Source organism: Cucumis sativus, chromosome 5 (assembly GCF_000004075.3).
Source record: "Cucumis sativus cultivar 9930 chromosome 5, Cucumber_9930_V3, whole genome shotgun sequence".
In the NCBI taxonomy this organism is placed as follows: domain Eukaryota; kingdom Viridiplantae; phylum Streptophyta; class Magnoliopsida; order Cucurbitales; family Cucurbitaceae; genus Cucumis; species Cucumis sativus.
The window spans coordinates 31,760,989-31,785,287 of NC_026659.2; the positions used below are offsets into that span (position 1 = coordinate 31,760,989).

Consider the following 24,299-nt stretch of genomic DNA (forward strand, 5'->3'; position numbering starts at 1 on the left):
AATTGAAAAGTTTAAGATACAAACTCTCTTATTAGACGCCTCTTTTTTAATTGAGTTGGTATCGTAGATAACTTTTCCACCTCAAACTTTTTTGACATTTTTGACATCTTTAAGAGGTAAGAGTCATCATAAATTACTATTTAGTTTCGTCACATTATCAAATTGAACATAAGTAAAAATGGGTAGAAAGAAGTGAAAGGGAGAAGATGATGATCAAATTTAGAGATGAATCATTGTTTTTAGTAACAACAAGAGGATATGCAAATGGGGATTTAGACATTAGGTTTAGATATAATAATGGAAAATGACCCAAAGTTAATTAATAAGTATTAATTCATTTTTTTGGTTTTGGGTTGTGAGTTTTGAGTGAATAAAATGTTGTCAATCTACAATAGATCTATTATATCTATATCTACATTAACAATAATTAATCATTTTGGTATTGCAAGTGGGGGAGATTTAGATTTCATATTATTCTCTCCCATCTCCCTACAACCTCTTTCTAAAAATGTCTCTATGAAGTAGAACCCATAGCACTTGCCCGGAACCACCCGTATGTCCTCTCACAATTCCGGTTACACTCTCCCCCCTTCTCCCATCCCAATTCCCAGCACAAGCACCTCACCAACGCCCTTCTCTCTTCTCGTAATCTCGACTCTGCTGAGCTCCCCAGCGACGACCCCCTTACTGCCTCTGCTTGAAATGGGTGCAGCCCAATTGAGAGCTCCAAGTTCACCTCTGTTTTCACATGGACTCCCAACGTGGGTTCCGCCGCAGGCAGGGGCGGATCCATCTCCGTGGTGGTGCCGCTTCCTTCTTCGTCGGGGTCGGAGGACTGGACGTTGGTTGCAGCCTTCATAATTGGAAGTTCTGCGATGTTGGGAAGAGAGGAGGAAGAAGAGGAGGAATGGTCGTTGGGCGTGAGATGATGATGATGACGACGATGATGATGGTGATGGTTCTGGTAAGGCAAACGTGGGGAGAGGGCGGCGGCGGTGGTGGGGGGTTCGTTGAGAGGGCGGTGGGTTTGTGGATCGATGCCACGGGTGATGAGTTTTCTCTTGATGTGAGTGTTCCAATAGTTTTTAATTTCGTTATCTGTTCTTCCAGGTAATCGACCAGCAATCACAGACCATCTGATAAATGAAAATTGAAGAAGAAGAAAACCCCAAATGAGATTAGATTGGAAGAAATTAAGAAAAGGAATGAAAAGATGAGAAATAATAATTAAAAGATACATACTTGTTTCCAAGAAGGGAATGGAGTTTGATGATGAGTTCATCTTCATCTTCAGTGAAATTGCCACGTTTGAGATCAGGACGAAGGTAATTGATCCAACGAAGCCTACAGCTTTTGCCGCAACGAAGCAATCCTAATATATATATAGAAAATGAAAGAATTGAAATAAGATTAATTAGATCAGAAAAAGAAAGAAAGAAAGAAAGAAAATTTAGTTTTTGTTTAGAAGAAATACAAACCAGCAGCCTTAGGGAGAGTACGCCAACAGCCTTCACCATGGAGGCGAATGTAATCGATGAGGCGTTGGTCTTCATCTTTGGTCCAAGCGCCTTTGTTGGTGTGGGCTTTTTCACAGCAAGGGGATCTTCCCATAACAACAACAACACACACACACTCTAACTCAATCCAAATATTATTAATCAACAAAAACAAGAGAGTAAAGAGGAAGAAGAAGAAGAAGAGAAGAAGAGAAGAAGAGGGTATTGTTGTTTTTTCTTCCTTTCTTATATATATTTGGGATGAGGGATTATTGTGATATATATATATATTACATATATATATATGTGGTGTATAGATGAAAAAAGAAAAGGGGTAAAAGGGATATATAGAAGAAATGAAAGGCAAATGGAGGTTATGTATGGCTATGCCTATGTGTAACCACTAACCACTTCTCTCTTTCTTTTCTTTTTCTATCTTACCAACTTGGTCAAATCCAACCCCACACCACAACACAAACACACACACTCTCTCTCTCTCTCTTCTTTCATTAAGTATCCGACTTTTTTGCTTTCCTTCTCTTCTCTCTCTTCTTTTCCTTCCCTTTTACCTACAGCTCATTATTCATTCAATCAACTTCTCACTTCATCATTCCATCTACATCTCACACTCACCCTTCTTTTTTGTGCATTTTCTTACTTTATAAAAAACTAAACTCAACATGAGACTAACTATTCTCATATATAATGCATTTTAAGATGTACCTAATACGTGAAGAAATATATAGAGGAGAAGAGTTTGTAATTGGAAGCAAGTTATTAGGGTTGTATCCATTACATCTTCATCATGTATATCAGCAAAGCATTCACTATAATTTAGAGATTCAGAGACAACATATGGTTGATCTTTTCATTTCTTTTTTCTAATAATTAATAATGTGTTGTTTACATATATTCATTTTTGGTTACATTCTAATTCAACACACAAATATTTGAATCTCAATAATCACATATTAATTCTCTATCTTCACAAGCTCTTCTTCTTGAGTACAATCACATCTAAGTTCCTTTGGAATTTGATTCTCTCCTCTGATCACATACCCAATAACATCTAATTCCCAAGACTTTAGATACCAATGTCAAAGCCCCAATTACTCCCAAAGGACATTTAGTTTATATTACAAATTCAAACCATCTCATTATAATTAACCATTAATCAAAGCAACTGACACCATAAAATTAAATATAAATATGAAATTAAAGACATAGTTTAGTCCTAAACTTTTATGAATAATGAAAAATTCCTTTTTTATTTTTTCTTTCTTTTTTTCATTCATTAAATAACCTGGTTGACATGACAATATTCCATTTTCTAATTTCATATTGGTATTACCAACATCTAGATTCTCATTCTTGCATACCAAATATACCCTCTTGGAACTTCTTTTTTTTCCTTTCTATTTCTCATTTTTTTATAATGTATATATCATTTTCAAATAATAAAGAATCAAAATTGAAAGAGAAAAACAAAACAGCATTTATTTATTTGATATATTTGAACAGTATGAGATTATTATTTCTCTCATTCACATTTATGCATATTATTATGAAGTTTTGCAAAATTTATGGAGACCTTGTTGTACAAATTGTTGTGTGTAGAGAGAGATCAGAGAGCCCCTCCAAAAATGACTGCCCAACCAACAAAATTAATCCAATTAATTATCATTGTTATTATTTCATTCCTAATATGTCAATTATATTTGTTTTTAATGGCTTGGATACATAAACATTTTCCTCATACAAATCAATCCAAACATATCCATATTAATATTAATATTAATGTAAATGTCAAATAAATTGAATGGAACAAAGCTACCATAATTCATACCCTACATGATAATTAGAGGACTAATTCTACTAATAGTTTGAAAGTCATTTACACACACATATATATCTAGAAAAGTTAATCAAAAGTTTGGAGTTTTTATGAATTTATGATCATATTACTTCAAAAGCACCCTTATAATTTTGATTGCTTTTTTTTTATTCTTCTTTTCTAAAATAGTAATTTTTTTCACCTATTTGTTTCTTCTTTGGTGAGTAATGATTTATTTTTGGTCGTTTCCTTTTAAATCTATAATTAATTGTCACATTCCTTTTATCAATTGCTCATTGGCCAACTTTACATGTTAGGTAGACATCGATTCTCGATTCTTTGATAATTTGATTTGAAAATCACCACCAACGACGGTATATTCTCTCATTTCTTAATCTTTATCCTTAACTTTGTGTTGTACTTCTCTCTTCTTATCGTGTACATATGTGTATATATTGATGTTTCTTTAATATATATATATATATATATATATATATATATATATATATAATAATCAACAATTTAATAGGAAAGATAACAACGAGTACATTTTACCAAAAGCTGGTCAAAACATTTGAAATTAATTTAAATTCAAACCAAAAAAAGGTTCACAATAGAATGGAAAGATAAATGGAATGGGAATTTTGAATTTGAAAAGTAAACAAAAGTTTCTTGAAAAACATAATAAAAAAGAAAATGTTAGTTTAGGATAGTGTGTTTGGTGACCAATGTGTTGGTGTTTAGTGGTTGTTTTTATTAAAGAAAATGATTAAGAAAAGTGAACCAAAAGGTTTGGAAGGTTTAGGGTTTCAAAATGAGTTTGATGTTTAGGTAAAAATAATATGCTGCTCACAATTCATAAGAGGAAAGATACTTAGAACAATCAACAAAAGGACCAAACCAAAAAATTCACAAACTGCCAAAACAAGATCAATCAGTAGGTACAATCACTAGAGTTTCATCATTTTTATCTACTTTGATTTCAATTCCAACAAAAAAAAAAGTTTTCTAACAAATAATTGAAAATTTTTTTTTTGTAGATTAAATATCGAAACTATCCTTGAACTTAGGACTTGGACTTTGAAAGTTGTATTTCAATATTTGAATTTTGAACTTGGTAAATTTATCTTTGCATCTTCTCATGTCAGTAAATTTAAGCCATATTATCACACACGTGAACCATATTTATTGTATTCTCCCTCCTTTCAACTCACAACCTTCAATTGATTGAAATGAATATGGCATCAGAGATCTATCCAACTAGAGAAGAATATATTTCCTAGTTTTTAACGTTGAAAACTACTAAGAAATATGATTTTGGTCATACCACATTATTTTAATTAAACATATAGTACACTTTATATGAAAATAATCATTACTGTTAGAAAATTTTATTTCAAGAACATCAGAGAAGACACATGAAAACAACAAACTAATAATCCTGCTTTCTTTGTTTATTTATATTATGGGAACTGTTTTAAATGATTTATCCTACCAAATAAGTTTTCTAAACAAGATGTTGAAACATGCTCTAATATATATATAGTTTTCTAATTAATAAAAGTAATTGGAAAGATAAATTTTACTCTGCTGTTGCTTTGTGTTTTGGAGTTTTGCTGGTAGATTTGGTTTCCTGAATAAAAGTTTTAAACAAGTAATTGTGGAGTGACACAAAAGGGTAATATAAAAAATTATCAAAGAAAACAAAAGAGCTGAAATAGGAGGGGGTATGTTAGCAAAAAAAGTAGGTAGAACAAGCAAGGTCGGTCTTTTTTGTCCTCATTGCAAAATCCCTAACTTTTAGGTTTTGGAGACCTGTGTTTGGTTGGTTTTCCCTCTCAAACTCTTTTTTTTTTTTGTGGCTCACAAACTTTCAAATACATACAAACAAACAAATTCCCCTAATCTTTCTTTTCAACTTTCCTTCAGTTGTTTGAAAAAATCTATCACCAAATTGTATTTTCAACCAACTGGGCTTCCCAATTTCAACATTTTAGGTTTGCACGTTCTTAGATTCATAGAATTGAAGAAGCTGTCCTAGAGTTTGTACAATGTCGAGGTACCAAATTACTACACATCGAAAAGTTTAAGTCCTTCACTCGTGAACTTACAACACTACCAGAAGGTATAGCCTTCAACAATTAATATGAAATAAAACGACTATGGCATTATAAAAGTTCGAGGTCAAAAAATCAGCTTAAAAGCTTGAACTTGGGACTCCTTACTCTAGTTCATGTATAGTTCTATGATTTATAGAACAAAAGATAAATTAGAAGAGATTCAAATTTACCAATAAACCCTAAATTTTAATAGATATATTATGATAGATCTAATTTACTTTCAATATATTCTTAACACTCCCGCCACACATAATCCCTATATCTCTATACTATAATAGAAACTTCAACAACACTGAACCAAAAAGCATGTAGGAGCTTAGATTTGAAACACCCAGTTCTGATTCAAGTATAAATTTTGTGCTAGAACAAGTTTAATCTTTTCTACGTATATATTCTTAACACTTGTCTGAATGTTCACATTTAGCTGAGCCATAAAGAAAGAATAAGAATAACGACCTAGTTTATCAATCAGGAGAAAATCTGGGAGACCATACATGAAGAACGTGAATAATTGCTAATGGACATGTTTCATGACTTGTAAAGCTTATGGGGGTGATAAAATTCTGATTAGTCTATGATTTAAATTCTTTTTCCTCAACTCATATGAAGAAGACAGGAATAAAAAGAAAACAGAGTCATCAACATGTGTTATACTTTATTGGTTGTTGACCATGTGGGTTTAGCTAAGAGACAGCTAAGACAACAAAATGGTTGCACATAGAGCACCTGCTACTATGTGGGACAGAAACATTGTGGATGAGTAAAAAGAATAATATCTTCAAATCATTTCACATCAGAATGTTATGTTTTTTGCATATACAATGAATTTTTTGTCAGTTAACCAATTCCAGCTGCTAAAATGACCCCACTCAATCACAGCCTACAAAACTATCCCCTCTCAACTTAAATCAAACTTCAAAGAATATTTATGTGTTCCAATTGCATATAATAATACGATGAAAAAAATATAGGTATAAAGAAAAATGTGTACCTTTGCAGACCAAAAAAAAAAGATCTGTATGTCCAAAAGCCTAATCATGGTTCTTCGAGTTCGGTACTTTGCACATGCAATCCGGCATGGGAAACGTATACAGCGATCCACTGGACTTTTTCATTTCCATTCCCTTCTGATCATTATGGCGAAGCATGTCTTGCATTTGTTGCGCGAAGTTCTGCCATCTAGATTCGAGTTTGTTACCAAATAAATGTCAGTATAACCAGCAAGATATAATCAATGAATTGCTTCATGAAATAATAAATCAAAACTACAGTGAACGTTTCTGGGTAACAATGCCGCATACTGTCCATTTGATTCTCTTCCTTGAAATACATGAAATCATATATTGGAACTTAAGTAACCATTATTATGCTTGACAATGAAGCAGTTGGATAATTCATATATTCTTTGGTAAGGTTATGCATATAGTTCTTATTTCAGAAAATACAAACAAGTTGACCTGACATAACCAGGTAATGCGTTAAGGGAGATAATGGTAAAAAAGTTTCGAAGTATCCAAAATACAGATCTTAAAGTTACAGAACTTAATTGAACCAATTTTGTAACCCAATAATGAGGCGCAAACATTGAAAAAAGAAAAAAGTATTAGTGTGTCAAGCTTCAGCATACCGTATATTAGGATCATCAAAAATTAACGCTAGTTTCCTCTTGTCTGGTTTGACTGTCTTTGCATGTCCGCCATAAATATAGCGCCTGTGACCCATCAAAAAGTGGGGGAAATTCCCACCTTGAGTTGTGACAAAGACTTCACTATGAAGACATACTGTGTAATCAAGAGCAGCCAATCTAGAAGAGTGGCCCTGCATCACAGACTTTCTTTGAGCTAAACGATCAACTTGTTTGCAGATAAACCTAAGAATAAATTGATAAAATACCTTGAAAGGAGCAAGTTCTTCCTTAGTAGCTATCGTATCTTTCGTTTCTAAACGTGGAAACATCTGCCTAAGTGGGGCCATAAACTTTTCTGCTTTATAAATTTTTCCTGCTGCAACATATATGGAACTTGTATTGTCAAAACCCATTCCTCTAAGCATCATTCCGACCTACAATATCATATAAAGGTGAATTATGAATCAGCAGACTGGAAAAGCAGGTTTTAAGGCTATGAAAGCATTATATTTATTAGCCCTGGATAGATCTCTTGCAGGACGAAAAGTTTTCATCGGAATAGAACATTATTGTGAAACAACAATTGGCCGAGGGCAGACAAATCCAACAATAATACAAAACAAAGTATCAACAAGTAAATTTTGAAATAACCAACAAAGGAAGAAAGAAAGAATAAAGGATGGGCGTTCTAGTAATTTTCAGATGCAAGGACCACAAAAGAAGCAGCAGAATGTTCTAAATCTTGCCCTCTTCATGTGGCAACTTATCAACAAAATCACAAGAGATAAGGAGACGAGTGAATGATCGCTCTAGCTTTACAATAGCACATAATGAAGGGTTTTCACAAAGATTCTCAAGCAGCAAAAACATGTTCATAAAATAGCAATAACTGATGACTCAAATCAACAAAGCTTTAAGCTAGTGGGTGAAGGTAAATTTAATTATATATCACTAACACTCCTCTTCACTTGTAGGCTTGAATTATTTGAAAGGTCCAACAAGAGAAAATCAATTCAATTGAGGAGAAAAAACATTGAAAAGGGTTGAACACAAGACCTCCTGAAACAACATGTTGCTCTGATACCATCTTAAATCACCAATTGACCTAAAAGCTTAAGCTAGTGGATGAAGGCAAATTGAATTATATATCACTAACACTAGGTATTTTGGTTCATGAATGATCAACACTAACAGATTTTTTTCACTGCCATGAAGAATGATTCAGAAATATTCATGCTAATGGAGTGTTTAGGCCCCCAACTTCAAGTGGGCGGAGTGGGCTATTATACCCAATTCCATGCTTGGGGCTCCAATTATAATAGTTGATGTTTCAAACTATTATAACCTACAATTAACTAGAGTATTACTATTCAAAGTCTCTTTGTTATTGCGTTTATTACTTCTACTTCCTAGATCCTACTCATCTTCTCTTTTCTTTATTACAACATTTACACTTTCACCTACCCGGACTAAAATAGTCTACACCTCAAACACAAACCATTAAAACTCAAATTAAAATACTCATCTTCTCTTTTCTTTGTTACAACATTTACACTTTCACCTACCCAGACTAAAATAGTCTACACCTCAGACACAAACCATTAAAACCCAAATTAAAATAATCTGCACTCCAAACACATATTATTATAACCAACAAACTATAAAAACCACTAATTATAATAACCAACTCAGTGCCCCAAACAACCTCTAAAATAACAAGATGGTTTGAAATTTCGTGAACAAACTGACCATGAAATGGTTCTAAATTTTCTTTTATATATCTTTTATATGCAACTAAAAAATTTGGTAGCTAAGAAAATATTAAATCCTAAGTAGATGGTCACTATAGGCTTAAACCTATCCCCTCTAAACCATTTATTATTTATATAGACCCTTCCAAACCTCTAGGGTAACTTTCTTAACTCTCACAAACAAATATATAAGAAATGGTAAGAATTTCTCTTGAAGTTTAAACAAATAATGTGCTTTAAACAACAAAATTGATGTAGAACATTCTTCTTTCTTGATGTTTCTTGAAGTTCTTTAGCTAATTCTACCATTCTTGTATTTTAGGATTAGTTATTCTTTAGTTAAAGCTTGTGTATCTTGAGTTACTAATCTTGTATCTTGAGTTAGTTATAAATAAAATAACTCAACTCCAAGTTAGTTCTGAAACAACTTCTAACAACTCTTGTGAACTTCCAGCCTATAAAAAGGCTTCAGCTGTCATTAATAAATCATATATCAGAAGTATTATTCATAAGAACTCCTAAGCTTTGCAATTACTGCATCAAAAATCCAAAAAAGAAACTGGCTAAGGTTTTTGGGTAGAGAAAACTCCATCCGAAGGAAACTTCTCGACAACCAATCAAGACACTAATCATAAAGAAAGTTAGGAACCAACTTAAGCATAGTTCAATTGGTTTAGACATATACCTTGGACTAAGAGGTTAAATGTTAACATCCTCAACACCACATACTATTGAAAAAAAAAGGTAAAGAGGCCATACAAGGTTACAAAAAGAAGCAAAATGAAGAATGCCCCCATATATTCCTTCTGTCTCTTTACTCTCTTTAGTGCTTGTTTGGTTTGTAAGACTTTAGAGACACTTACCAGGTACATTTAGTAGGAAAGGTTGATGAGGGGAGGAATGCAAATTTTTGGTGAGTTGGGGGACGGTGAAGATGCCCATGAATCTTGGCGGGCTTGAATAGGGGAATGTAACTTTGTGCTCTATGAAAGATTGTTTGGTGGCTTCTGAGAGCTCTCTCTTTCCTTCACTTAGTTTCCATCATCCATTATCTGATAGGGAAATGATGGACGTCTTGGTCTCGTATCTTTAATTGGAGAGTCTTACCTCAAGGTGGGGAGACGCGATATCCGTTCTTCGAGTCCTAACCCCATTAAAGGTGTCAAAAGCCTTTTGCAACTATTCTTTAACTTATTTTATTTCATCTCTGTAGTTGGATGGATTCCCTTTTGTAAACTTGGATTTTCTGAGAAGCCCTTGTATTACTCCATTATTTTTCTGTTTGGAAGTTCAATTTATTATTAAATTGCAGTTCATAATTTTGTCTTTCGAACTAGGTCCAGTTTTTATAACATGAATATTTTTATGAAATTTCTGTCCAAATTTCATCACATAAAGTTGTTAAAATATTTAAAGATGTATATCTCGATTCATCTGTGGGTTGCCTTTTGAAATAACCAGTGATCACTGGGTCCATTATGTGATGTACTTAAGTGATGGCGTTTGTACGACATGCACATTTCATCCTAAAAATATTATTTCAGAAAACTGATAACAGATAATTGATTAAGATGAAGTCCAGGTATATTCACCTCCAATGGGGTTAAAGGACATTTTCCATCCACCCTATTAACACCAGGCCTTATTACTCTCCCCCTTCTTCTGAATTTTCCTCTCCAGCTCCTTTCTCTAGCCAGGTCCATCTCGTGCTTCTCTTCCTCTCCCCCATCATATTCACAGCACGAAAATGCAACCATATCCTTTTATAAGCAGAATACTTACTTTTAGTCGTATATTACATATAAAAGGCAATTTAGTAAACATGAATGAAAAGAAAAGAAAGAAGCCATGACCAACACCTCTTCGAAACGAAGATGAACTGAAATATATTTCCCTCCACTTTGAGAGCTTTTTTTAATCATTCGATCAACCATGAGATCTGCCAGCATTCTTATAGATTCTGCAAACCTCAAAGCTTCAAAATTGGCTAAGCATCTAAGTGCTTGAACATCAGAAGGAACTCCATGAGCCAACCGGTTGGAGAATGGGGCAATCCTTACAGCCCTACACCACAGAATGAGAAGTGATTATTGTCATTGTCTCAAACTGTTGAAATCAAGAACATACAAGATTTTGTCCTAATACATTTGATGAACGTTATCAAACTGAATGGGGACCGCCAGAGATCTAAATGGGATAAACTTCTCAAGTCAAAATCCTCTTTTTAGACAAGGAAAACATACCTCAATTGCAAGAGCTTCGGAAGGACTTTATGTAAATAGTACATTGGGCTTGACCACGCTTTTACTCTTAAGTTCACAATACTGCTTATATTATTATTATACTGCTGCAGCACATCAGCTGGGAGCTCTCTCACAATATTAACATGCTTGCTTAATGCTTGTATGAAAAAATCTTCGTCGAAAATATCACCAAATTTGCTGCCACAAGTAGGAAAAGGAAGGAAACTGCATGAATGGTTTCTGCTCGTCTGGGATTTTAAAGAAATAAAAAAGCATTTACTTCTGCCATTTGAAAGATTTAACTACCAGTGGCAACTAGGCACCAGGAGCAAACACCGTGTTCAGTGCCAAATAAGACCACATTACAGGAAGCCTCTAATAATATCGTTTTACAAACTTTTGTCTCCATTTCAAAAACAAAAAAAATCATTTTACAAATTGACTGGACATGGTATTTGATGTAAAAAATAATCTTCAGCCTGCAGAATTTGAGCTGAGGAGGCTTTTTGGACATGGGGACTTGAATAATGAACACCTATTGCCTTAAAACTAAAGTAGGAAGCATGGGTCAACATTAAGCTATCATGGAGATTGCTTACCTTACACAGGTTAAATACACATTTTGAAGTCTCTAGCTTTTCAGATTATTTTTTAATTCTCAGAGATGACATGGAAAAGGTACATCCTTAGGACACACTCAAGACACATAGAGGACACATTTCCCAGAGAAGATTAAAATAATGAAGTTCTCAGTCAAGCCTGGGAATAAATACATCACAGAACCAAGATATAAATTAATAAAAAGAATCCATCATATTTCAAAAATGTGTGTCCTAAGCCCTCCCATCATCCACACGTATGAAAGAAGGGGTAAAAAGGGGAAATTGGTTGAGAGAAAGATGTAGGGGACATGGAATTTACAGTTACAATAGTGGGGAAAATTTTGTGAGGGTTTAAGAGAGGTTTTGAGGATCATTTTGGGGTGTGGAGAATTTGGTCTGAAGCAGTTTCGGGCGAGGGAGGCACTCTAACATCAGCCCTTAGATTTACATTCTGTGATCTTGAATCCTTACCATATTTGCTCTATTTTTATTTTGTCATTATCATACCATTCATTATGGTTATTTGGCTGGATTTCTTGATTAAATATCATAATATCAATGAAGTAGTTTCCCTGTTTTCCATCTTGTTGGGTATTTTCTGAGAGCAGGAGCAGTTGGATACCTAACAGTGTTGCATGAAATAATTTTTAAAATGAATATATCTTACAGTGCTCGCAGTAAAAAAACTTTCATCTCTCAAAGATGAAACAGAATTTCTACACTCCAAATGCTAACTGCCTTTCCCTCTCTTTTTAACTTTCTATTTATACCCACCGACTTTCCTCACTGTGGTCCCCCTTTCACACATACCATCTCTCTCTTCCCCCTTCTGCTGTATTGTAATATTATAAGTGGTCTAACAATAGTCTTGTTCCCATCTCAAACAACAATGCTAAAAATAGTCAATGAAAAATGAAGCACGATAGAAAAGATGATTTAGAAAAATAAGATTGGAAGAAAGTGGCAATGAACTACTCCCCAGAGATGAGTCAAAAGCAGGAGAATAAAAAAGGGTTTGCAGATTAAACTAGAGATCCCCCAAATGAGTTGAAGGAAGAGAACAAAATGGAAGTTGTCAGATTTTTAAAAAGTAAAGTTCTTTCCCCATTTCATCAACGAGGTATTTGGAAAATAAAGAAAGAAAGAGGAAGGGGGAACAAAAAACATGCTCACAAGAGAAGTAAAGCAAGTAAGCAATCATAATGATTATCTTTTAATATAAGAAAAATATTTAATTTCTCTCATATGAAAGAAAAATACAATTTTTTTTCTTTAAAAATATGTAGAAAGTAATCGGTGTTAATTAGCAATGATATGGTTTTATGGGAAAGAAGACAGGCCTCACTAGAACTAACTAAACAAGTAACATTCTGAAAATTATAAATAATTAAGTAATGGAAACTTGATTTCAACCTTGAATCTCGCCAAACACTATTCAAATGAAATATTGGAATGACAAGAGAAGCATTCAGTAGTCCAGCCACTGCAACTGCATCACATATCTGTGTTGAACACGGTCAGAGTTAGCAATCAGTTATTAAGCCCAACAAATATACAATTTTATGAGATATTCCGCACGTGGAAATTGCAAATCAATATCCCTCCTCTCTTTCCCAGCCCACCTCCCTATGAACATAAAGGAAAATCATTCAGTCCATTAAAGTCAAGATTGAGAGTGACCACTAACATTCATAGACATTGATACCTTTTATAACTACGGAATAATTGGATGTTTAGGCGGCCAGGGAGGGGCTTTTTGGAGTTTGGTCTCTTGTTAGATATTGTGTTTCTCCTTGGGTTCAAAGACCTTTTGGCTACTCTTATGTGTTCTATTTTATATAGCTAGAGTCTCTTCCCTTATTTTAGAGGGATTCCTCTTTCTTTCGGTGGGGTTAGTTTTTTAATGCCCCTGATTCCTTCATTTCTTTTCTCAATGAAAATTATGTTTCAATATATACATATATATGTAAATCATAATCACCTTCTTTCTTTACATCTGTAAGGAGTTGAATAAGATATAAAATTGATGTTCTTTAGTAATGGGACCCACCAACTCCTTGAGCCAAATAGGGTGTGGAGTTCACAACTCCTCTTTCCCAACTACTTGGCCAAACACACTCTAAGAATTACAATCTGAGTGATGATATTAATTGCAAACAAAACCAGGTTTCTTCCCATTTTTAACCCACACTTCAATAAGACAATAATTATATTTCAGACTTAGTCCATATTGAAAATGTTACATTGCTGATCTTTAATCAGCCCAAAAACTTTCCAAAAATCAATAAAAAAATTTAGTATATTTGTCATGATAATTGGACTAAATTTAATCCTCGAGCCGTTAAATGCATTTTTGTAGGCTGTCTCCCATAAGAAGGCTTACAAATGTTTTGACCTTTCGACGAAAAGGTATTTTAAGAGTATGAACGTATTTTTCTTGGAAAATCAACCATATTTTTAGCTCCGATTCTCTTCAGGAGGAGACACCAAACCTTGAAGATAATTTCTAAGACATTTCACCTACCCCAAGCACCTGGTTCTGAAATTGTGAGTTCTAATCCTTCGATGCCAAGTGTGAAAACTGGAAAGTTCTTTAGGGGGAGAAACACTACAGATTGATTTGACAAGTCGAAAACCTGAACTCTGGGCTTATATTAAAAGAAATTTGACTCAGAAGGATCAAGAGGGATCAAGAATAGACAGTTAATCTATCATAGAACCAATCTAATATTCCGATGAATGATTTTGCAAATCCAAGTAACATAAATTCTCCTTCCCATAATTCTTCTAGTAGTTTTCTCATAATTCTCCCAGTTCTTTGCATAATTCTTTACCTAATGTCTCTGATCATGACATTTCAATTGCCCATAGGCAAGCCTGTAACGCCCCAGGCCCAGGATTCGAACCAGGATTTGGAATTCGGATCTCCGATATTCCCCTGTATCCCCTACGACCTAGCAACATCATCCTTACTATCTTTAAGGCTTATTAGAGTGAAAGTTCTTCCCACAAACCAACACGAGTCTTTCCAGCATGCTTTGTCCTCACTCACATGCATCTTAGAAAAATTTTCAAGGAGGTCACCCAACATAAAATTGCTCCAAGTTAAGCACGCTTAACTTTGGAAATCCTATGATCAAGCCATCGAAAAGGAAGGTACACTTTGTTTCTATTGGTATTAACTTTTAATTCTTTTAAGTATTTCTTAACATTACTTTCATAACCTCAGGATCCCTCTCATTCAGATGTGATACCGGTTCATTCATGTCTCCCTCCTAATCTTGGACGTTACAAAGCCACTCATAAATGTACCAAATATCTCGTTGTAAACTATCTTTCTTATCATAGATTGTATGATAGTCATAAAGTTTTCCCATCCAAAATAACCAACTTGTTTGCTCCAATGAATATACAAGAGGCCCTAAATGATTTGAATTGGATATTAGCAACGATGGAAAAGATGAATGTGTTGAAACAAAGTTGCACAGGGACATAGTTGCTTTACCAAAAGATAAGAAGACAGTGGGATGCAAATGGGTGTTTACTGTAAAATGTAAAGTTGATAGTAGTGTCAAAAGGTACAAGGCCAGATTGGTTGCTAAGATGTTCACTCAGACCTATGGAGTTGACGACCAATAAACATTTGCTCTAAATACTAAAATTCATTTTATTAGACTTTTGTTGTCTACTGCCTCTATAAACTTGATGTTAACAATGTCTTTCCAATGGGGATCTTGGAGAAGAGGTATTTATGGATTTGCCATCGGGCTTTAAGGTGGATCTCGAGATTAACAAAGTGTACAAGTTAAAGAAAGTATTATATGGCCTTGAACAGTCTCCGAGAGCCTGATTTGAACGCTTTGAAAAAGCAGTCACAAGCTATGAATTTGCCAGGTTATTGTTTTTGTAGTGTATGTTGATGATATCATACTTACAAGTAATGGCAAGACAGGACTGACTTTCGTGGAGAAAAAACTAGTTATTGATTTCCAAATTAAAGACCTAGGAACCATTAGATACTTCCTAGGCATGGAGTTTGCTATGTCCAAAAGTGGTATTCTTGTCAACCAAAGGAAGTATATTCTTGATCTACTGATAAAGATTGGTTGCAAGGTAACAGAAACTCTCATTGAGCAGAACCTAAAATAGGAAGCCGCTACTGAAAAAGAGATAAAAGAAACAGAAAAGTACCAGAGATTTGTGGGGAAACTTACGTATCTCTCTCACACACGTCCTAACATCACTTTTGCAGTTAGTATGGTAAGTCAATTTATACAAGCTCCTGGACCAGCTCACTTTAATGCAGTTTGTAGAATTCTGAGATATTTGAAAGCTATGCTAGAAAAAGGCATATTGTTTAAAAAGCATGACCACCTAAATGTTGAGGTGTACATCGATGCTGATTGGGCAAGTAGCAAGACTGATTGAAGATCCACTTTTGGTTATTGCTCTCATTTGTTGGAGGAAATCTAGACTTGGCGAAGTAAAAAATAGAGTGTGGTTGCAAGAAGTAGTGCAGAAGCTGATTAGGACATTAGCCCATGATACTTGGATATGGATAAGAAGACTATTGGAAGAATAGAAATTCTCTCAGACAATGTCGATGCATATTTATTGTGATAACAAGGCAGAATTCCCATTGCCCACAATCCATAGTTCATGATAGGACGAAACATATTGAAGTTGATAAACACTTCACAAAGGGGAAGATTGATCAAGGAATAATATGCATCCTCTATCTTCCACCAACAGAACAAATTTCAAATGTGTTTACTAAAGGTCTTCCAAAGTGGCAATTCAATATCTTGATTGATAGCTATGGATGATATCTTCAAACCAGCTTGAGGGGAAGTGTTGATTATTTCCTTTATTGTTAATATTTTCCTTATTTGTTGGCTATTTCTTCTATTTAGGAAAACTCTTTTTTTTCTATGAGAAATAATAAAAAAAAATACGTTTTACACATAAAGGGAAAGTACTAAATTGGAATAACCTAAAATACTAATTAGCAATAAACCCTAATTTTCTTTAACAGTTAGTATGGTTAAAACGTGAGGCAAGAGGGCTTGAGAGTAGAAACTTGGCTAGCAACAACATTGCCTTTGTGTCTCAAATTGGAATTTCTCTTGGACCCTGATTCTTTGTTGGAACCAATCATTTTAGGTATAGACATCGCTATAATTATTAGAGAGCTTAGGATAGCAATTGGGGTTACTCACAAGAATTCATGAAAATATCTCCCCCGTTTCTACTTCACAGGATGTTTCGGGAGAAGCATTGGTTAAGAGATGGTTCTTTTTGTTCCTCCCAACCTAACTGTGTCTAGGTTGCCTCTTTATTTATTTTTATCGTTATTTATTTATTTACTTTTTTTTGGTAGGGTGGGGGGGGGGGGGGGGGGGTTGGGGTTGAGTCATTAGTCTCTTTGAATCTCCTGCAGTTGCAAGCCTTTTTTCTCTGTCGTATTTTCCTCAAATCAGTCCCTATACCTATATCCTTTTCAACAAAGCTATGTAAGGTTACAATGCTGGAGTAGATTGTTGTTTATATAATTGATTTGAAGACTAATTCGGCATAGAGGTTTTGGAATGAGCACCCTCTTTCACCTTCTTGTTTTCAGGATCAGCTACTTTCCAGAGTATTTAGAATGAGCAAAACAGCAGGGTATTGGAAGAAAAAATTTAAAGAGCAGCTTTGGAATCTACAAATCACAGTACCATCATTTTTCCCCTACAGTCTTTGCGCACCAACAATACATAAAAGCTGTGTTCTTCTTCATGAACTAAAACTCACCGACAATCTTTGCTGATTTAACCCACCATTGGCTTCGATGATAAGAAAACCATTCGACTTTGGCAACTCTGCAGATCATTTAAGAGGAAAAATGTGAAACGATTTAATAAAGAGGTAACTACAATGAGGGGTGATAGAGACTGTTTGGAAGTTGACAGAAGAGAGGGGAAGATCAACTAAGAAAACTAATTTAGTGTATTTGGAAACTTTTTAAAAATTGTTTTATCCTGGCCAGCTTTACAGAACAGCTGAAGTTGATATTTCTTCCAAAATCACGTCATAAAATAATGAACTTAGAGTAAACTCGACATAGTCAAATCAATTATTTCAAAACAAACTGTTGTACAGAAAAATGAGAGTTCCTAGATCACATTTTTTGACCAATTTTCTGAAGTAGATGTAGAAGTGAGTTTCTGGAATAGGGGTGAGTTGAACTCTGTAACTTTAGAACTTGATTATAAAGCTTAGAACTGAGTAATAACAAGTCTCAGACCTGTCACAGTGCTGCTACTGATGCATGGTTTCCAAACATGGTGCACTTTCGAATTCCATGCAGTTGACAACTGCACAACCACCAATCAATTTTCATAGGTCAACGTCAATAGGAATTCTTTTTTTTTGATAAGAAACGTCAATAGGAATTCTGAACATAAAATTTCAATAAGAAGACAGAATTCATAGAAAAGAACAGCAATCTTCAAAGTCTTAGTTGTAGAAGTGTTTTTCAAAATCTTACTCACAAATACCTTCAATTTGGGACACCCTTTAACCATTTTTTTTTTCTGTATACATAAATATCTTTAATTTTTTGCTTCCGCATCTATATGCTTCGTGTAAACAGCCTTCGGGAAATCATGAAACTCTTACTGTTTCTAAAATATTTAATTAAATGAGAAACTATTAAGATTTTTTGTAGCAAAAAATCCACTAAATCCTAGCAGCGAGGTAGAAATTTTTTTAATTACACCATCATAAGTCTATAAATCTCTAAATTCCCTTCTCATTTCACTACTTTTCATAGAAACAATACAATGACACGAGATAGTGGAGGGAAGGGAAAAGAGATAGAACTTCCTGACAAAGTAGATTTTCAATGAATTTAGAAATCATCATTCCCACAACAGAACCAGGTGAAAAAGACAAGAAACAGAAAAGAGTGCACAAAAATACCGCATGTGTGGTACTATTTCGGCTCTCAGCTTCCATGAAAGGCCAGAGCTTCTCAAAAACCTGAGGACTCCTATACACAGTCCCCGGCGGAGCGCGTTTGCTAACTGAAACAACCCTGGTTTTCAGATTGGAAATGGAAACATCGAAATTCAAGGAGCCCATATACAATAACATCATTGAAATATACAACAAGGGAGCAAACAGAAGTAGCCCTTTTCTTCTAAACACCGCCGACAAAATAAGAAAAACCAATTTCTCCATAATGCTGCTCTGCTTCGAGTCACGAACACTGAAACCGCCGGAACTGTTACCACTATCACTGCCAGTCCGACTTCTTAGTTGCCGATGCCGAGGGGAGGCCGGCGGCGACAGCGAGACACTGGAACGCGAAGTGTTCAAGCGGCTGTAGCCATGCATTGCGGCAATGGTCGATGTTAGGGATTACACGAACCTCACAATTACGAAAGAAACAAAAGATCTGGGGAAATTATCGGTTCCCAGAGATCGGAAATTGACATCATGAAATCGAATATTCATCCTTTTCTTTTTGGTGTGAAAATGGGTTCGAGTTCCTCAATTCTCAGCCCCCAGAAGTTGCAATTGACATACGACACATGTTGAATCAAGATTCAGAGAGTTGAGTCCTGGAATCCCGTAAATGGTTGCTTACAATGGGAGAAAGAAATGAGGGGAGAAACGAAGAGGAGACAGGATTCATAAATTGGAGTGGGAAGAGCAGGACATTGCATAATGCATTGATAGAGAGCTCATCAGTTGGGATTGTTAACTGTTCAATGCGTACGCCGGAGCTTTTTCCATTTTTCTTTTTTGTTTTTACTACAAACCTTTTCAATGCCAATTCTATATATAAAGTTTTAAAATTTTAATGTATATAAAGTTTGGTGTCTCTTTGTTTTTCTATTAAGGGAGTATTAACCATTTTGTCCACATCCTCAACAAATACATATACATTGGATTAAGATGGTAATATCATTTAGTTCCTCACTTTATTGCACAAAATAGAAATAGTTTCCTTTTTCTTCTTTCACTGTTCTCTATTCTTTTATCACCCAACAATTTATGTACTCATATCCCCTACTAACTTAATTATACTCTTAATCTTTTGTAATTGGTCTTTATAAGATTTATTTTAGTCACCATGGTAAAAGAAAAATAACACATTTGAGTTATGGAGCGAGCCGCGACTGCCAGCCACACCCTCCAACCGCGCCCTTCTTCCACCTCCTGCACTGCTCAACGTCCATCTCCGCCCCTTCCGCTGTACAGAATTCCACAAGTATGGTCCAAATCCTGGCGGTTTTCGCCATTTCCTTTCCTTCTTCTGTTTTCTTGCATTAATCTTGGGTAACTATGATTGTTACTCATCCTTTTCTTACATTGTGTTGTCTTCAGGGTTTGTAACTCCCGCCGTCATGAAACGTGTGTACTGTCTCCTGCTCCAATTGTCTTTAGGTGAACAGTTTGATTTATCTAGAAATCAAGCTGCGTTGAACGAGTTGAACCACGAATTTGGTCAGTTTGGATTCAAGGGAAGTTCTCGGGATCTTTTGGGTCTGGCAGATGTTTTGTTCAAAGAACTTGGTAGGAGGTTTAAAGGAGTTTTCCATGATTTGAGAAATGACTCTTTTAGCCCTTCTCCTGAAGTTGCTCATAAAAATATTGATTTCTGGGATACCATTGAAGAGTTTATGTTGCTCTTAAGAAGTTGTTTGGTTATCATGACTCTCGTTGATTTTGAACAAGACGCTTTACTGGAAAAGGCCGGTATCCTTCTTTCAGTTCTCAGGAAATTGCTCCATTTGATTACAAGTGGAAAGGAGGAAGAGTCTATCAGCTTGGAAAAGTCTTTTTTACACGAATGCAGAATCACTGAATCTGATTGTACTACCTTTGTCTCTGAGGATTTTTTTGCTTCCTTGTGTATTTTAGAACCTTCTGATCCATGCCATCCATTCATATGTGCAGTCCTTGAGGTTCTTACAGAAGTTCCTTCTCTCTTTAGAGTCTTATTCATTTCTCTGCCATTTGCTGATTTTCACCTTTTTTTTCCCTTGCATGAAATATATTTTCTTAACAAGTTATTTATCGATTACCTTGATTAAAAAGATATAATATTTTGATATCTTTACCAATGAGATAAGAATGTCGTAGTGTTGGAATATTATGCGCAACTCACATGCACAATTGCACTCACCTGGGGAAGTGGTGGATTTAACGTCCTTTTTGTGGATGCTTGTCACTAAATCCTTTTGTAATTATGAGCTTGGTCAGTCCTTTTCTATAGACTATAGTTGGGGTAAGACTCCTTTTCTGTTGGTCTGGTGTTTTATGTATGCCCTGTAAGGTTTTTCATTTTTTACGACGAAAACGTGGTTTATTTTCAAGAGAGAAAAGAAATGCACAAGCTAAACTGAACAAATTCACATGAAGTGCACTTTTATCTTTTGCTAATATTTATCATCTAGTTCACATTTATATATCAAGAATTTCTTTAGTTGGATCATCAACTTATTAGTGTTCTCAACAAGTTTTATGCAAAAGAAAAATAAATGCCCTTGGTTTAAAGGGTGGGCAGCTATGGCTAGTTCATAGCATTATCACTTTTGCTCTCTGATCTTTGATTGGCTTTTCTTCGCCCACCATTCAGCTTGATAATCTTCGTGTGTTCACATAATGTCTTCTTAGTGGAGGAATGGATTTCAGCGGGCAGTCAATTCTCATGATTGTCTTGCACAAACTGTTCACCTTGTTGTGATAAGCTTCTTATTTTTGGGGTACCATTTTGGCTTTATTGATTTGCTTATATATTATTATTACTCATGTGCCTGTGTTGATCCGTCACCACAATTAATTTGGGATATTAATTCTTAGGTATTTGTGGATGAGCTTCTGATGCATAGATCGTTAAGAGAATACTTTATGCTGGTAGATTCTGTATCTTCTACTAATAAAATGGTATTTGTGCACAACCTAGATCATGGTGGAATTGGGACAGTGCTGGAGGTCATTTCTGCTCATTTTATCTTGTCGGTCTCTGATCAACAGGCATTTCATAATTTCCTCAATAGACTATATTGGGCACGCTATGGGGATTTTAAAGCTCCTGAACTAAGCCTGACCTCAGCTTTATCATTACTTCTAAATCCTGTCATGCTCTCTGCACCCAAACTGTTCCAAGCTCATTTTATTTCACTGGTTTGTGAAGTCATTGGCAATGGCATTTTCTTGAAATCCTCAAACCCAGATCAGAGGCTTATGGATTGGTACCTTATAGGGTTTGAAACGGCAATCATGTTGTATAATAAACATATGTCTAATTCTTATATGAAAGATACCCCATTGAATTGCAATGGATGTTTTTCCGATCCAAGTGTGCCATGGATTCAGCAACCTTTTGAATCTTATATTCATCAAGTTAGGAGAGGAAAAATTAACAATCTTTCTTCCAAATATGAAAACACACGTTTGTTTTTTAGGGAAAAATCAGAGCTTTTAGCCTTGTCGATTTCGTATGTCGAGGAGAACAGACATATTTTGGATGAATCGCTTGAAGACGATTCTTTATCAATCTTACATTGTATATTTCTTGGCGCTTCTCAGGATGATGTTAATGACACTGAGATTTACAAGACTGGGTATTCAAGTCAATATGATATTTATCTTCTTGCTTCTATATTGAAGTTGATGAGTTCATCGTTTTTGCCCACTATCTGGTGTCTAAGGCACCATGGAAATTCTGGTGGCCTTAAAACCTTACGAGACATTTTTTCTTGTAAGGAATACAATTTTATTTCGAGTATCATTAGCTGTTTTCAGGAATTTGATGTTTTCTTACCAAATCAGAATCTCATATCTGAAGTGATGAAATCTTACCCAAAGAGGCATAAGAATTCCAAGTGGATGTTCCTGCATTTTATAGGACTACTGGCATTAAGCTTTTCTATAGGCTCTGACATCTTAGTCAAAGACTGTGTACTTGTAATTATGGTAACGTTGAACTTGTTTGTTTTTGAAGAGGGAGATTTAGATGCCCTATCATCATTCATTGGCTCTGAGAAAGCTAACGAGGTACATTTTATTTTGTTTTGTTTTTAATCACTTCGATTTGCTGTGCTCTTTAATTTTCCTCTCTTTCACTTCATCATTCATTGGCTCCATTACAGCAATTGCTTTTAACTATTAACATTTCGTACAGGGTGTCTACCACCTAAAATCTAGTAAAACAGTTGCAATGGAGTTCAAAAAGATTCAGACAATTCACGTAAGGTACAGGGAGCCACTTTTTACAATATCTTTAGCACTATTTTGTATATGGACAAAAGGAAGCTCTCTTTCTCATTTTCTGGGTTCATTATACTTTACTGTTATGTATTTGTGTCACTGGTTGTCTGAATTCAGCCACTCCTCTTTATGGATAACCGTCTTACATTTAAAAATGCAAATATCATGTGGTTCTCTTTTATGTACTTGTTCCTGCTTCCTCATCTCATAGATTACTATTCTTCATAGTTGGTTTTTCTTCTTTAGAGAGAATTTCAAAACGTTTCTCTTAATGACATTTTACAAGTAGAACAACGAGAAAAATGTTTTTGAACCCAAATTCTTCAGCTGACTGGACTAAATTGTTCTCTTCTGTACCGTTAGCCTTGTTTTAAGACGTTATATTGTTTAAGTTGCATTTCTTATTAGCACTTTTTTATTGCGTATTTAATTTGTCATTCTCGTGACATTAACATATCAGAAAGGGATCTGGGTGGAATGAAATGCTTTGACCATATATTACTGTAAAGAGATTTTGTGTGAGGGGTATATTTATTTAACCATCATCTTGCAGTACGAATTCTCTCGAAAGCTGCCATAGTAGAAAACAGGATGAGTCAGGACAATGGTTGGGAACTGCAGCCATTCATAGCAGTGAAAAGGAAAGTAGTATTGAAGTAGAGGAAGCGGAAGAAACTTGGAGTGGGGAGATATTTCTAAAATGTTTGGGCTCTTCATCCCATGATGATATAGCAGACTTTGTGGAGTGCAAGCGTGGGAAGGATTATACGCAGTGGATGAAGAATAGACGAAAATATCGCAAATGGAAATCACATAAATTGGCAGTGTTGAGATGGAAGAAAAAGAAACATATCTGGAAATGTATCAAAACAAACAAATGATGACTGATTTGCTAACATAGCTTTCTGGGTATAAATATTTTTTTTAAAAAAATTGTGTCATAAGAATTCTCCGTGTACAAACGATCAAATGAAAATCCCAAAACAAAAGACTCATTCAAAGTCAATTCTGTCAAAATATTGCTAATGCACCCATTGATTCACTTGTTACACTCGTTTCTAGTTTTTGTTCCTCCATTGTGTTTCATGCCTCAATTGTCAAAAAGCTAACATTAAACCGTAAATCTTTCTTATATCACAAGGTTCGAAATATTAAGGTCTTTATTTTATTGAAATTTTGATCGTCATTTCTATGAAGTTAGATATATAATAAAAATGTGTCGATGTGAGGAGATTTTATTTAATAAAAGAAGAAATATTAATTGTAAAATCGAAGGAAATGCAATGTTTGCATACATAATATTTATGAATTAGTTGCCTAATACCAAAAAATGATCTTGAAGCATCTAATTCAGTCTTGAT

The 24,299-nt window shown here is 34.8% G+C and overlaps 3 protein-coding genes across 5 annotated transcripts; 1 reads left to right on the forward strand and 2 right to left on the reverse strand.

The window, feature by feature from the left end:
* Window positions 1–259: 259 nt before the first annotated feature.
* Window positions 260–1,729, reverse strand: LOC101210677 (transcription factor MYB8). The gene is made up of 3 exons (XM_004141601.3): window positions 1,479–1,729; window positions 1,243–1,372; window positions 260–1,136 (listed from the first exon to the last, which is right to left on the reverse strand). Exons 1-3 carry the CDS (start codon window positions 1,609–1,611, stop codon window positions 515–517), a joined length of 885 nt encoding a protein of 294 aa, XP_004141649.1. The 5' UTR covers window positions 1,612–1,729; the 3' UTR covers window positions 260–514.
* Window positions 1,730–3,021: 1,292 nt separating this feature from the next.
* LOC101208796 (O-fucosyltransferase 9) lies at window positions 3,022–19,487 on the reverse strand. 3 transcript variants are annotated; one of them, XM_031886029.1, is made up of 11 exons: window positions 18,637–19,487; window positions 17,960–18,029; window positions 17,467–17,534; window positions 13,087–13,175; window positions 11,072–11,269; window positions 10,688–10,892; window positions 10,421–10,588; window positions 7,344–7,511; window positions 7,078–7,268; window positions 6,442–6,629; window positions 3,022–3,143 (listed from the first exon to the last, which is right to left on the reverse strand). In XM_031886029.1, exons 1-10 carry the CDS (start codon window positions 19,051–19,053, stop codon window positions 6,482–6,484), a joined length of 1,722 nt encoding a protein of 573 aa, XP_031741889.1. In that variant the 5' UTR covers window positions 19,054–19,487; the 3' UTR covers window positions 3,022–3,143; window positions 6,442–6,481. The 3 variants fall into 3 exon arrangements, with proteins under 3 accessions (XP_031741889.1, XP_011656115.1, XP_004141562.1); XM_011657813.2 differs by lacking the exon at window positions 3,022–3,143 and adding an exon at window positions 4,754–4,963 and having other exon boundaries at window positions 18,637–19,486; XM_004141514.3 differs by lacking the exon at window positions 3,022–3,143 and having other exon boundaries at window positions 6,208–6,629; window positions 18,637–19,486.
* Window positions 19,488–19,674: 187 nt separating this feature from the next.
* On the forward strand, window positions 19,675–23,989 carry LOC101210920. The gene is made up of 5 exons (XM_004141602.3): window positions 19,675–19,933; window positions 20,050–20,630; window positions 21,529–22,725; window positions 22,853–22,923; window positions 23,492–23,989. Exons 2-5 carry the CDS (start codon window positions 20,070–20,072, stop codon window positions 23,817–23,819), a joined length of 2,157 nt encoding a protein of 718 aa, XP_004141650.1. The 5' UTR covers window positions 19,675–19,933; window positions 20,050–20,069; the 3' UTR covers window positions 23,820–23,989.
* Window positions 23,990–24,299: the final 310 nt, after the last annotated feature.